This window comes from Zootermopsis nevadensis, unplaced genomic scaffold (assembly GCF_977971745.1).
Source record: "Zootermopsis nevadensis isolate Lab colony 2312 unplaced genomic scaffold, Znev_1.0 Znev_ptg000003l, whole genome shotgun sequence".
NCBI classification, from domain to species: domain Eukaryota; kingdom Metazoa; phylum Arthropoda; class Insecta; order Blattodea; family Termopsidae; genus Zootermopsis; species Zootermopsis nevadensis.
Window position 1 is genome coordinate 269,172 of NW_028259135.1, and position 12,379 is coordinate 281,550.

General features: G+C 41.4%; 1 protein-coding gene across 2 annotated transcripts in view; it reads left to right on the forward strand.

Moving 5' to 3' along the window:
* The window catches only part of LanB2 (laminin subunit gamma-1), a 161,072-nt gene that overhangs the window by 122,347 nt on the left and 26,346 nt on the right, over positions 1-12,379 (forward strand). For both annotated transcript variants that reach the window (XM_087359845.1, XM_022065866.2), the window contains one exon: positions 11,076-11,261. In XM_087359845.1, coding sequence (XP_087215971.1) covers positions 11,076-11,261 — 186 coding nt within the window. The remainder of the gene's footprint in view (positions 1-11,075; positions 11,262-12,379) is intronic.

A 12,379-nucleotide genomic window follows, 5' to 3' on the forward strand; every position in this document is an offset into this window, starting at 1 on the left:
CCGTTGATTAAAATCCAATACACGTGTCTACCTTAATAGGTCATCTCCAGGTGGTTATATATAAGTGGTCGAAAGTAATACGTAGATATGATAGGTCGAAACATGTAGTGGATTTTGATAAATATTGAGACTAATCATAAAAATTGTTGAGTACACGGACTGTCAATATAACCTCATTAAACTATACGGTGGTACGAACTGACGACATTTCTGATATCAAGTTAACTATCTTTTATCATATAGACCAGTGGTATTCAACTTTTTTTGTTCGCGTACCCCCAGATATAATTTCTCTTCAACTCTGTACCCCCAAAGTTGTTGGTGTATAATTCAAGTTATACATAGTATATAATCTACATCTAAAATAATTTAAATAAATTACATTACTGATTATTCAGTGTTTATCGTAAAATAATATTTATTTTTAAATTTCACGTACCCCCTAAGATGTCCTCGTGTACCCCCAGATATAATTTCTCTTCAACTCTGTACCCCCAAAGTTGTTGGTGTATAATTCAAGTTATACATAGTATATAATCTACATCTAAAATAAATTAAATAAATTACATTACTGATTATTCAGTGTTTATCGTAAAATAATATATATTTTTTTAAATTTCACGTACCCCCTAAGATGTCTTCGCGTACCCCCAGATATAATTTCTCTTCAACTCTGTACCCCCAAAGTTGTTGGTGTGTAATTCAAGTTATACTTAGTATATAATCTACATCTAAAATAAATTAAATAAATTAAATTACTGATTATTCAGTGTTTATCGTAAAATAATATTTATTTTTAAATTTCACGTACCCCCTAAGATGTCCTCGCGTACCCCAGGTTGCACAGCACTGATATAGACTAACACGGTACTACATTAAACGTTTTTGAAATCTTGGACATTTTGAGAAATACTTTGCTGTGTGTGAGGTCGCGGAACTCAACAAATGATGAGTGCAGAAACTTTTCCAGTACGCGGAAACTGTTTTATAATGTGTGGGGCTCGGGCCATTTCGAGATTGACATACGCACTTGAGAGACGCTGGTCCCACGCTTGTACCTGGGCCGACATAGCTCACAAGGACGTTGACTTTGGATGGGCGGACAACTCGAGTTACTTGTGTCTCTGTTAGTGACGGGCTACGTGGGATGAGAAAGCTTTTGGCGCCTTAGTGTAATTGACAATCTGCAGGGTATTATCTGGTCTCTCACTCAGGCTCTATGAACCGCTCCCTGCCGCTGTGGGACACGTAAAGCCGCGCGAGGCAATGCTCGTTGCTTTGCCTCGCAAAGTCGATACCATGTTGCCGCGCGCGGCAGAACGAACGCGTTTCTGATCTGAGTTTCACGTGCCTTTAAAAGTGGCAACTTCTGGCTGCAATCCAACGAACGCAATGAATGACGCTCCTCTCCAAAGACCTGGCACGTCGTAATGTTCGCACTTGCAGGAAGTGCGATAAGATATGCGACATTTACTTATCGATTGCGCTGTAAAAATAACAGTTTGTTTCATTCCTTAGTTTCCACTATTTGGACAGGTTTCTAGACGCTCCTCGTGTCCCGTTGGAAGATACAGATCAGGGCGTCTTACCACTTTGGCATTCTAATCTGTTTCTTTGTGATATTATTATTATTATTATTTAGTGTTCTGTCTGACGACAGGTCCATATGAACAGGATCCTTCCATCCTTTTCTCTTCTCGGACTGGGACCTGTTCATATACGTTCTTGGCAGATGATGCAGAAGTGGTTTGCCATTGCCTTCTTCTGTGTGTGAATGGAGTAATTGTTGGGATGCCACGGAGGAAAACTCCGTGTTGCCTAGACCACGGCCTTGCCCAACACAAGTTATAAATTCGAACCCGAGACCCCAGGATTACAAGGCCAGCGTTCTAACCGCTAGACCACCGCGGCTGTTGTATCAGGATAGGGGATTTTAAAGGGTTTCATAAAAGACGCGGAATTTCTTAACCAGGTGAGCGACTATCACGTTCTGAAGAAGGTATCTGCTGCATGTAAGTAGTATCGTGAAACGTTTTAACTTTGCTGCGATAATTGAATGGTCTGTCAGTGCTGGGAATTAAAGGGGATACTGACAGAAGCTGAACTCTGGACCAGTGCGTGTTTGTTGGCGAAGTGGATGGATTATAATAACGCAAATGAAATATGAGTGGCTATAATAAAACAAGGCGGCTCATTCAGCTGATATTTTATTACTTATCTCGCCCGAGGGGCAGTCATTTTTACTTGTTCCTTGCTGGGTAAAAGCCAATTCGAGTGAGACCTCTCCGGAGCCGTCTGCTGAAGAGAGAGACTGAGAGACCGATTTTCATTAAAGTCGGTGCCATTGGACACTTCACGTTCTTTGATGAACGGGACGAAGACGTTTATTGGGTTCTGAGATCTCGGACTATATTCTGACTTGAGAATAAATTACCGTGGTCTTGCAGTGTTAATAAAATGACTTGTGTAAGTGTTGAATCACGAAATTCGAGATGTTTAGTTCTCCATCTGAGCTTTGCTAATCAGTAGAATGTCACTTCGAGTTTCGTCAAAGACTTGTGTAGTTTCCACATCATCAGCGCCTGGTTCAAAGAATTTTCCACGCGCTCACATAGCAGACGCTTATTTTAATTACGTTGTAAAATAGTTCTCATGACGTGAGGACTGACAGATACCTTTAAATGGCAATTGTTCCTTAAAGGTACTTGAAGTTACCGGAATCAGCCACAAGTTCTTCCCAGTTTCTTTTTTTCAAGTCCCGGTTTGCGTATTCAATAGCAGATGAATCCCATAGTCGGGACTGAATTTCAATTATCAATCTTTCGGTGTCGATATTATCCACGTTTGGAAGAAACAGAAATACACACAAGCACATCGCACGGACGCCAATGGACTGGCCTCAGATTGTCGTGTGATGTTGATTTGGCCTTGGCCGTGGCAGCGATGCCAGTAGCATTTGTACTTGGCATCTTGGTTGGCAGCGATGCCAAGTTGGAAGCGCTGCCAGACGGATGCCATTGGTGATATGTGACTACTAAATTAATGCATTGAGTTTGGCCGAGATGCTGGCAGCTGCGCCATGGCCTCGCGTTGGCATCCTAGTGCGATACCGCCCTAACGGGGTGATGCCGTTGGTCCCGCTTGGTCATGTGCCAGGGCAGGAGCGCCTGGCGCTAGGCAACAAGTTTGGCTCGTCACATGACGCCACAATTTGGATCATTTCCTTGATTTCGTGTTCTTTCGATGTTAAGGGAAATTATTGGTCCGAAGAGAGATACAAGGAGAATTGAATGTTTCACATAACGAGCAATTTTGTGAGCCTGAAAATAATTATTAAAATTTTGGCCTGTAATCTTGCACAGTTTTAACCTATTTTCCTCATTTATTAAGAAGGTCTTTATGGCATCATTCCCGTACCATAGTACCCGTCCCCCTAATTAATTCACAGAGGCTCTGATTCACGCTGGTAACGAGATTGGTCTGGAGGTAAAGACAGAGAAGACCAAGTGTATGTTGGTGTCTCGTTACCAGAATGCAGGGCAAAATTGTAACAAAGAAAGCTAGTCGATCCTTTTATAATGTTGCAAACTTCATATATTTTGGAACGACCTTTACAAATCAGAAATTCATTCGTGAGGAAATTAAGAGCTGATTAAATTCCGATAATTTTTGGCTACCGTTCATTTCAGGACATTTTGTCTAAAAACCTAAAGATTAAAACACACAACACTAATTTCGCCTCTAGTTTTGTATGGGTGTGAAACTTGGTCTCTGACACTAAGGAAGAAACGTAGACTGAGGGCGTTTGAGAACAGGGTGCTGATGAGAATATTTGGACCCAAAAGGGATGAATTTCTAGGAGGGTGGAGAAAGTTGTACTCCTCGCCAAATATAATAAGACAAATCAGGTCAAGGAGGATGGGATGGGCAGGGCATGTAGCCCGCATGGGAGGGAAGAGGAACACATACAAACCAGAAGGAAAGAGACCAATAGGTAGACCAAGATGTAGATGGGAGGATAATATTAAAATGGATCTAAGATGGGGTGGTATGGACTCGATTCATTTGGCGCGGGGTAGGGACCAGTGGCGGGCTCTTGTGAACACGGTATTGAACCTTTGGTTTCCATAAAATTTTAATAAATCGAGTGTCTGAGCGACTGTTGGCTTTTGAGGAAGGACTCGATGCTCGCGATGTAGAATGAAATGTTTGAGAGGAAGACAGCGACTCTTCTAGACTGTTGCATCGTGTGGTCTGGTGGAAGTCCCGTCGTTTGAGAAAGGTGTTCATTCCGTCCGATCGGGTTCTTGTGCAACTGTCGCTGGTGCAATCGATATGAGCCTCGTACAAGGAAACATGGCAACCAGAAACTCCACATTGAACAAGTAAGAAATGAGTGACGTTGAAATGTGAGGTCCCTTCAGACACCAGGTCCAAGGTAATAAAACGTATTGTTTGTTGCCACAGGTAGGCTCTTCCCCGACTTCCAAGAGAACAACACTCCACAGTCCGGTGGCCATTGCGCACGTCTTTTGTCGTTTGGTAGAAATTACGAAACAGCATGGGGTTGTGAGGGTGGCCTAGGATTTCTTCTATAATCTTCTCTTCTTTCTTTATGTGATTCTCTTTCATTTTCTTCTCTTCATCTGTTTTTGTTTTCTCTACGTCTAGTTTGTTTCCCTTTAATTATTTCCTGTTTCTTCTCTCCTGGGGCCAGAATTAGACGTACTCGAGCCCTGAGGTTTTTAAGCTTCCGAGAGGACAATAAAAAGTTAGTATAAACTTAGTATCTGGGATACTGGGAACGACCCGTTCTTCAAGTGCCTGAGCACTTCGGGTCCCAACTTTTCGTTGGCTCTGATCTATAGACACTCGGTATGACTCCTTGGATTAGGGATCGGCCCGTCACAAGGCCTCTACCTGTACACAGGACAGCACAACACAGAAAAACATTCATGGCCTGAGTGGGATTCGAACCTACGGTCCCAGTGACCAAGCGGCACTAGGCCCGCGCCTCGGACTTACTATCATCACCGACAAAGATGCGATAAAGATTGACAGCTGTGAAAATAACTGATTTGTATCTTGGCGCTTTTGAGGTTCTCAGTTTCTTCAAGAGTCATTTCGGGCTTTAAATACGCGTCATGTACAGTCCGCGTCTGTAATCTTGAGACCTGCGGGGTGTGGAAGTGGGGTGAAGGAGGAAATCGTCTGCCTTTAACGCTTCGGACTTTCTGCAAGTCTCAAGATTACAGTCGGTGGACTGTAATTAAAACAGAATCACATTAGGGCCACTGATAACGCGAGGCCCTGTCCACCATTTTGACAACGACAGCACAGAAGCTTTACCGTGGCACAGCTGGAGGGACCGACCAGCTAATAAGCGGCTGATTGCAGACAAGCGCCGGTCTGCATGCGATATTCTGCGATAATCGATGCGCTGCGAGCTGAATTCCCCGACAGCGAGTCTCGCTGGTAGGGAGCCATTGTGTCGGCAGCCATTGTCCACATTCCCAGGACAATACACGAGTTAAACGTTTTTTGTAGGAAGTTAAGCAATCATTAATCAGCAAGAGAACATATCGTCTGTCTGCCAGTTTATGGGACCCCACTAGAACAAAGGGAGCTTCGTACCTCATGAAGACATGTCCATGGATTCACCTAATGACAGTAATCAAATGCAGATGTTATGTTGCTAAGAGTGAAAGGCAAATGTGGTAATGGTTGGGCAGGAGTGGTGAATGGGAAGGGATGGGTTAGGAGAGGATGCGTTACTATACAGTCTCTACACTCGACACACACACAGCCCTCGGTCCGTAGCACCCCACTGGACACACGATGGCCCCTCAAACGCACTCGATCTCCCTTCGCTTCAGTTCCACGTCATTTCGACCTGTTAATGTTCTTTTTCGTGATATACACTTGGAAACATTTTTTAAAAGATTTATTAGAGCTACAAAAATTATATAATGAAGCTGTTGCTGATCTTGGCTTTGTGTCAGTTGGTGTGTTTAATTTTATGAGCAGTGTAACCGTCTTCAATGCAAAACTGTCTTAAGGATTTTTGAGTTTTCTTCTATGAACAGCTGATTCTGATTAACCAACTTGAGGCGAGGTTAGAGTAGCAGAGGCTCGGACTGACTGACGGGTGATTCACATTTCAAACTGCATTCCAGCTTAGACTCACAGAAATGTCGAAATGTAAAAAGAATTTACGTGGAACATTTTTTTTTTTTTAGATGTAAGGAATGAGAATTTGGTCGTGAGTTTTGACGTCGGCTACTGACATTCCTGGCTTGAAGAAATTAAGCGTTGCGTCTTTTTTTCTCCCTTTATGGATCTTTCTAGTTTTGTTATATTATGAACACTGCCTATAAATAATGGAAGAGTTGAGGTGAAGAATCCTGTTCACGACAAAAAGAAATACGCGTTCTCTGATTCGTTTGTTTGTCCCAATGGACTGCCGGCTTTTCGTGAAGTATTGGGCGAGCGTGGGAACTTTATTTGCCGTCAGAATGGTTCTAGTTCATTTCTTGTCTGAACAGAGTAATAGTCGTTTCATCAAAAACCAGCATTTCTGCAGGCCTTAAAGGAAAGGAGTTCATAATTGGTTCTTGCACTAAAAGTCTATCGAGATGTTCCGATTGGTGACAGCTTCCTGCTGTTTCAGGCGTCTGAAGCGTGAGAATTATTCGGAAACTCGGGTTGCACATTTGGAAGTTGATTTTGGCCGGTAGCAATTCGATTGGCATGTCCTGCACTAGCAGAGAAGACATTAAAATCGCTGCGCAGTTGACTGATTCTTCACACGCCTCAAGCCTAAAGCAGTTGGTAACCAACATCGCATTCGGGAGGTCGCGGGATCAAGTCTGGTTCTAGAGTCTGGTTTTTATAACCGACGTTTTTCGTGGTTTTACTCTACGAACAGGCAAATGCCGGGATACTAACCAACGACTGTATTCTTCAATATCATTTCCAATTAATTCCTCACTAATTATTCTATCATTCGACGCTAACTCTTTTGTCAGAATTACTGACCACGACGTTAAATAAACCACAAATATGTAAATTTACCAGCGTCCTTCAGAGCTGCCATAACCTGCTTACTTGTTACTTTAATGTCGATAAAAACAACACGTTTTAAGTGGACTAAAAATTGGCTAGAACAAAACATTCTTCTATAAATCTGTTGAATGAAATTCTGCCATCTTCAGTACCCAAACACGTTGCGTCTTGTAAACATCATTGCAAACCTGCAGGGAAAAAATTAAACTGGTGCAGATTTGAAGATTTCTGTCTTCTGGGTTGAGTTCATCGCCCTGATGACGGAGGCAGTATGACCTCCGAAACGTTGGTAAACATCGACCAGACTACACGGCGCAACAACCCAGAAGACAGAAGAAATCTTCATACTCATCGCCCTGATGACGGAGGCAGTATGACCTCTGAAACGTCGGTTAACATCGACCAGACTACACGGCGCAACAACCCAGAAGACAGAAATCTTCATACTCAAGGCTGTGAAAACCTCAATCTTAAATGTTGCAGATTTATCTGAGGCTGTATTTCCGGCCGAATTCCGCCACGTACACTCAGATTTACCGGAAGCTTTGCCTTCCAGTAACTCGTAACTTGCATGCCAACCCTTGGATCTAACGTGTCAGACCGTGGGACCACACTCCAAACGTCTGATTTCTCTTCTAACCTTTAAATCACGTGGTTGAGTCCGGTCAATGATTATCACGTATTTGGGATCATGCGTCTATAAACACTTGGTAATTACAGCCAAGAAACAATTTTGAAGGTAATCATTACCGACTCCACCCATAGGCGCCGAAAATTACCGTTCATCCTCGCCGAAGAATCCAGTCGCTTCGGTGACGTGGCACATTTGATCCACTCTTTTGTTGCGAGTCACAGGAGCCATCTGTCAACCCGAATAAATGTCTGGTTCTTTTGAACTCGCTGTGTGGAGTTAACGAGTGTAGGAAGTCGTGACAGGAGACTTGATTCTTTACGTTGTAGAGGTGCGACCTTCTACTGTGGAAAGGATTGCTTCTTTGCACAGGCATGAATTGAACGCATATAGGGCTCGTCTGTCTGTCTGTCCGCAAGGTTCACCGCTAGAATCGCTGGATGGATTTGAATGAAATTTGGCATGGGCGTTATGTCACTGGAAACTATCCTAAATTCGTACTTTTCGTAATACTTGTGAAGTGTGATTGATGCTAGGGCCACTTGCAGTATGATTACAGGTTTTAGTAAAATACAAAATTTGATGTACAATTCTTTGTATTTCGTAGTCACCAGTGGCGCAATGTCTATACGAAATTTCATCTAAGTTCGTACATCGGCTGTCGAGTTAAATCATACGGACGGACAAATACATGGGACCAGTTTTATATAACGCATATCAACTGACGTAAACTCGATAATTCAGAATTTGCGAATAAGGCGTTTGTGTATTCCGGCACACGGATTATTCCTTTCCAGTCTTGTTCCACTGAGATAGAAGGCATAACAGTTTTGTTGTCACTGTTGAGAAGCTAGACGAAGTGTTCTTGAATAACTGTGAGGAAAACGTGTCTTTGTAATCCAGTGTCTGTTGAATCTTCCCGGATTTCGGTTTTCACGAATATCATTCAGCGCTGTATAGTCTGAGAGACAAACGTCGTTGAATAAATCTAAAATTTAATTCAATTCCTTTATTAGAGTGTTTGACAACAGCAAAGAGCCTATGTCAGGAAAACTCTTAATTTAAATATAAAAAATACTAAAACAATGTAAGGAAACAAAATGAAAGCAAATTAAAACAAATAACCAAGCTAGATCCAATCTAGACCACTCTCTAAATCATTTCTCTTAGTGAGAAAGTGCCCTCAAAAATGTTTATGCCAAATACGTCCAAAGATTTACATACGTCATTTGCAGTGATGACGCACCTCGCAGAAGGACTATATCTACGCGCACTGCACACACTAAAAGTAGAAAATTCTCTTATTTGCCTCGACGGCACACGAATACCAACATATATTTAATAGCTGACAATTAAGGTATTCTTTCAGAAAAGATGACCTATGAAAATTTGAAAAGAGGAAACGTAAAGCGACAACTGTGCATTCAGTTACTCTCATCTCAGCCTTCTCGATTTTCCAGAAGCCAGTTCTAGCAGGGTTTGATAATCTTTTTTGTTTACTGAAACACGGCGAATTATAGGTTGTCATGGAATATCGTTCTATGCTGTTAGGATATTTCAGAAAATAGTTTTCTTTTTCTTGTTGCTAATAAATTATTTTACTGATTGTCTCAGCTCTTTCTGATGTTACGTTAATGTTAATAGAGATTTAAAATATCATTAAAGGAACACGAAGTCAAGACATTCAATTGCCAATAATTAATTTCTAAGCGACTGGTTTTCTTGAAGACATTAATATATTTTATTTTATAAATTTGATTATAGCCTGACAGATTTTATTCCTTGAACGAATCTAAGCAGCAGTTGTGAACAGTCCTTGTGGTTGTCGACCAGAAAAATAATGTGTTGTCCCGCCGTGTGCTGCCTTTTAACCGTTTAGTGGTAACCACACGTACTACTTCGGCATTTAGTAACTCTGCATTCTGCTCACAGAGTGCGTTGATGCGTTTCTTATGATTCTCGGAGTAAACATCGATTGTTTCCCTAAACAGCATTAACCGGATTATCTTTGTAATGGAGACGTATTGTGTTTCATGATGAGCTTAGGATTCACGGGGTTAATGCCACGACACAGACCGGGAAAAAAAAAGTTGTAGGGTTTCCAGTTCCTCGTTTCTTTTCCTCTCTCTTATAGTTTAATTTTCTATTTAATTTTCCTGTTAAATGCCTGCAGTCGGAAAAATTCTGATGTACCTTAAGATTTAGTATCTGTTCTTTTTTTTTTATTATATTCAGTATTTGGCCTTCACAATCAGACATCGCTACTGAATAATTCAGGCAAATTAGTTTTATAATAAAGTTGTGTTAAAACTGTTTCGTGGCTAAGTGTGTGGATTGCAAGGGACGTCGATTATTTTCAGAAGTTTTTTTTGTTAATGTTTTAAACCTCCAACATGGCGACAATGCGAACCTTTGTCGAGTCAGGACTAGGGCGATGTGTTTTTGTTTTGGAAATCTGGATCAGGCGTTTGACTGTGTTGACTTTGCCCAGCTCCACCGCGTCACGTGACGTGACTCACTCAGCTTGGACTGGAAAAAGGGCGGACCCAGTTTTCTCCCCGTTGCAGCGAAAGGGGTTGTGTGCAGAGAACAAAGAATTGTGGAGTTTGTGCTGCGTACATTTCGTGTGCTCCAAAGAGTACACCTTTCCAGTCTTGTTATTTTTATGTTGGCAATTGGTTCTTTCTGACAAGATTTGTGTTGCACTTTAGACCGACCTACACCCACTGTCTGCTCGACACGTGCCAGTTTGTAAGTGATAACTCTTATATAATCTAATCATTTCGCCGCTGTCCTAGTAATATTTCTTGTCTTCCAACCTTCATGAATAGTGAAAACCTTTTCAAGTTCATTGCTACCTTAGTTCAGTCACGCAGTAAGATACCTCATAATTGTTATTGTTATTATTCAGCTGTCTTAGATTAAGCCCTCAGGTGTTTCATTTCAGAATTTTGGAAGTATAAATATTTTAGAAATTTTGTAGAACTTCTTGTGTGGAGAACTGGTACATCACAATCTGCAAAGAAAACGCGACAAGCCAAAATAATATCGACATATATCGATACCCCAAGTCGATTTTGAACCCCGACCTCTGGTGTTCGTGTTTTAAACAGAAACACATTGTTATAAAGTTAATGGCGCCACAGACATTGTACAGAGCCAAAAAAAAAATATTTTTTTTTACTGTTGAATAAAATTATTTGCCATATTGGAAGGTGTCTCAACATTTGACGGTGGATATTTTTTTTATCAGATAGTAATTATTCATATGAGCTGTTTTTATGCTTAATGTAAATTCATTTTACACACTTAGCATGAACGCTATTAAAAAATTATACATTAATTTTAATAATTTAAATTGTCTTTTTTTTATTTTCAGCTTGTAACTGCAATGGGTTTTCAAATCGGTGCTTTTTCGACAAGGAGTTATATGAGAGAACAGGGCATGGCGGCCATTGTCTGGACTGCACAGGGAACAGAGACGGACCGAACTGTGAACGCTGCCGTGAGAACTATTTTCAGCGAGAAGATAATTACTGCATTGCCTGCAACTGCAATGAGATAGGCAAGCTCTTTGCATTTATACTTCTTTTTCCATCACGTTTGCATGTTTGTCTTTCCTCTAGCTTCTAGGCTTGCCTCCAAGAACAGAAAACCATTTTATTAAATCTTTCAGTCCACTGAAGTGACTACACGAACGAAGACGGTAGCTGCAGTGTCAGAGGGGGCGGAGGAGTGAGATAGTACTTACGCACAATTGCCTAAAGCTGATTGGCTCACGACGGCACGTGCCGGCAGATGTACAGAACGGCCAAAAATCGGCTTCCATTAGTTGCTTTGGTATTCGGCGACTAGTGTAAGAGGCCCTTTGAAATCAAATGGGGAATAATTGCTTTTATACCTTTATCCCTTATGTAATTTGACTCCTTCCCTTCTGTATTCCATATTCTTTTCCCATCTTTTTGAACTCAGAACAACGATGAAAAATAACAAATGTGGTAGTTCCTGTGTTGCTTGAACTGGTAAGTAATTCGTAAGGCTGCCCAATGGTAGCAGTGCTTGTAAAAAAAATGATTTTTGCAGTCATTACTGAAAACTTTGTACCTCTGTGACTGCAACTGAACTTATTTCTAAGCAAACAAACGTCAGACTGAGTTTTATTTAATACGTATGATTAAATTGTCAACAAATGAAAAGTGTCTGGTGAAATTACGTTTTTGCTGTCAAGTCGACATGGCAACGCTGCCTCAAATTTTACTATTTATAGTATGAAGAATGCAAAAATTGAAACTTCAGGTTGGAAACCATGACTTCAAACTGTTTCCCCCTCTTTGCATTTACCTGTATTTTGCCAAATATGGCTTTGAGGTTATGGGACACACTGTATTTGACTTCGCAATTTTTAGTACATAAAAAAACATGGACATATATCCCCCCCTCTCCCTCACTCTCTTCCCTCTCTCTTCCCTCTCTCTTCCCTCTCTCTTCCCTCTCCCTCCCTCCCTCCCTCCCTCCCCCCCCGTCCCATTTCTACATTTAGTACGTACTGTTGTGATTATTGACACATCATGTATTGTATGTTTTATGTATCATATTTTATCTAACTCTCCTCCCCTCCTCCTCCTCAGGTCCGTATTCGGTCCATGCCCTCCTCAATTCTCCTCTTCCATTCGATCCTCTGTC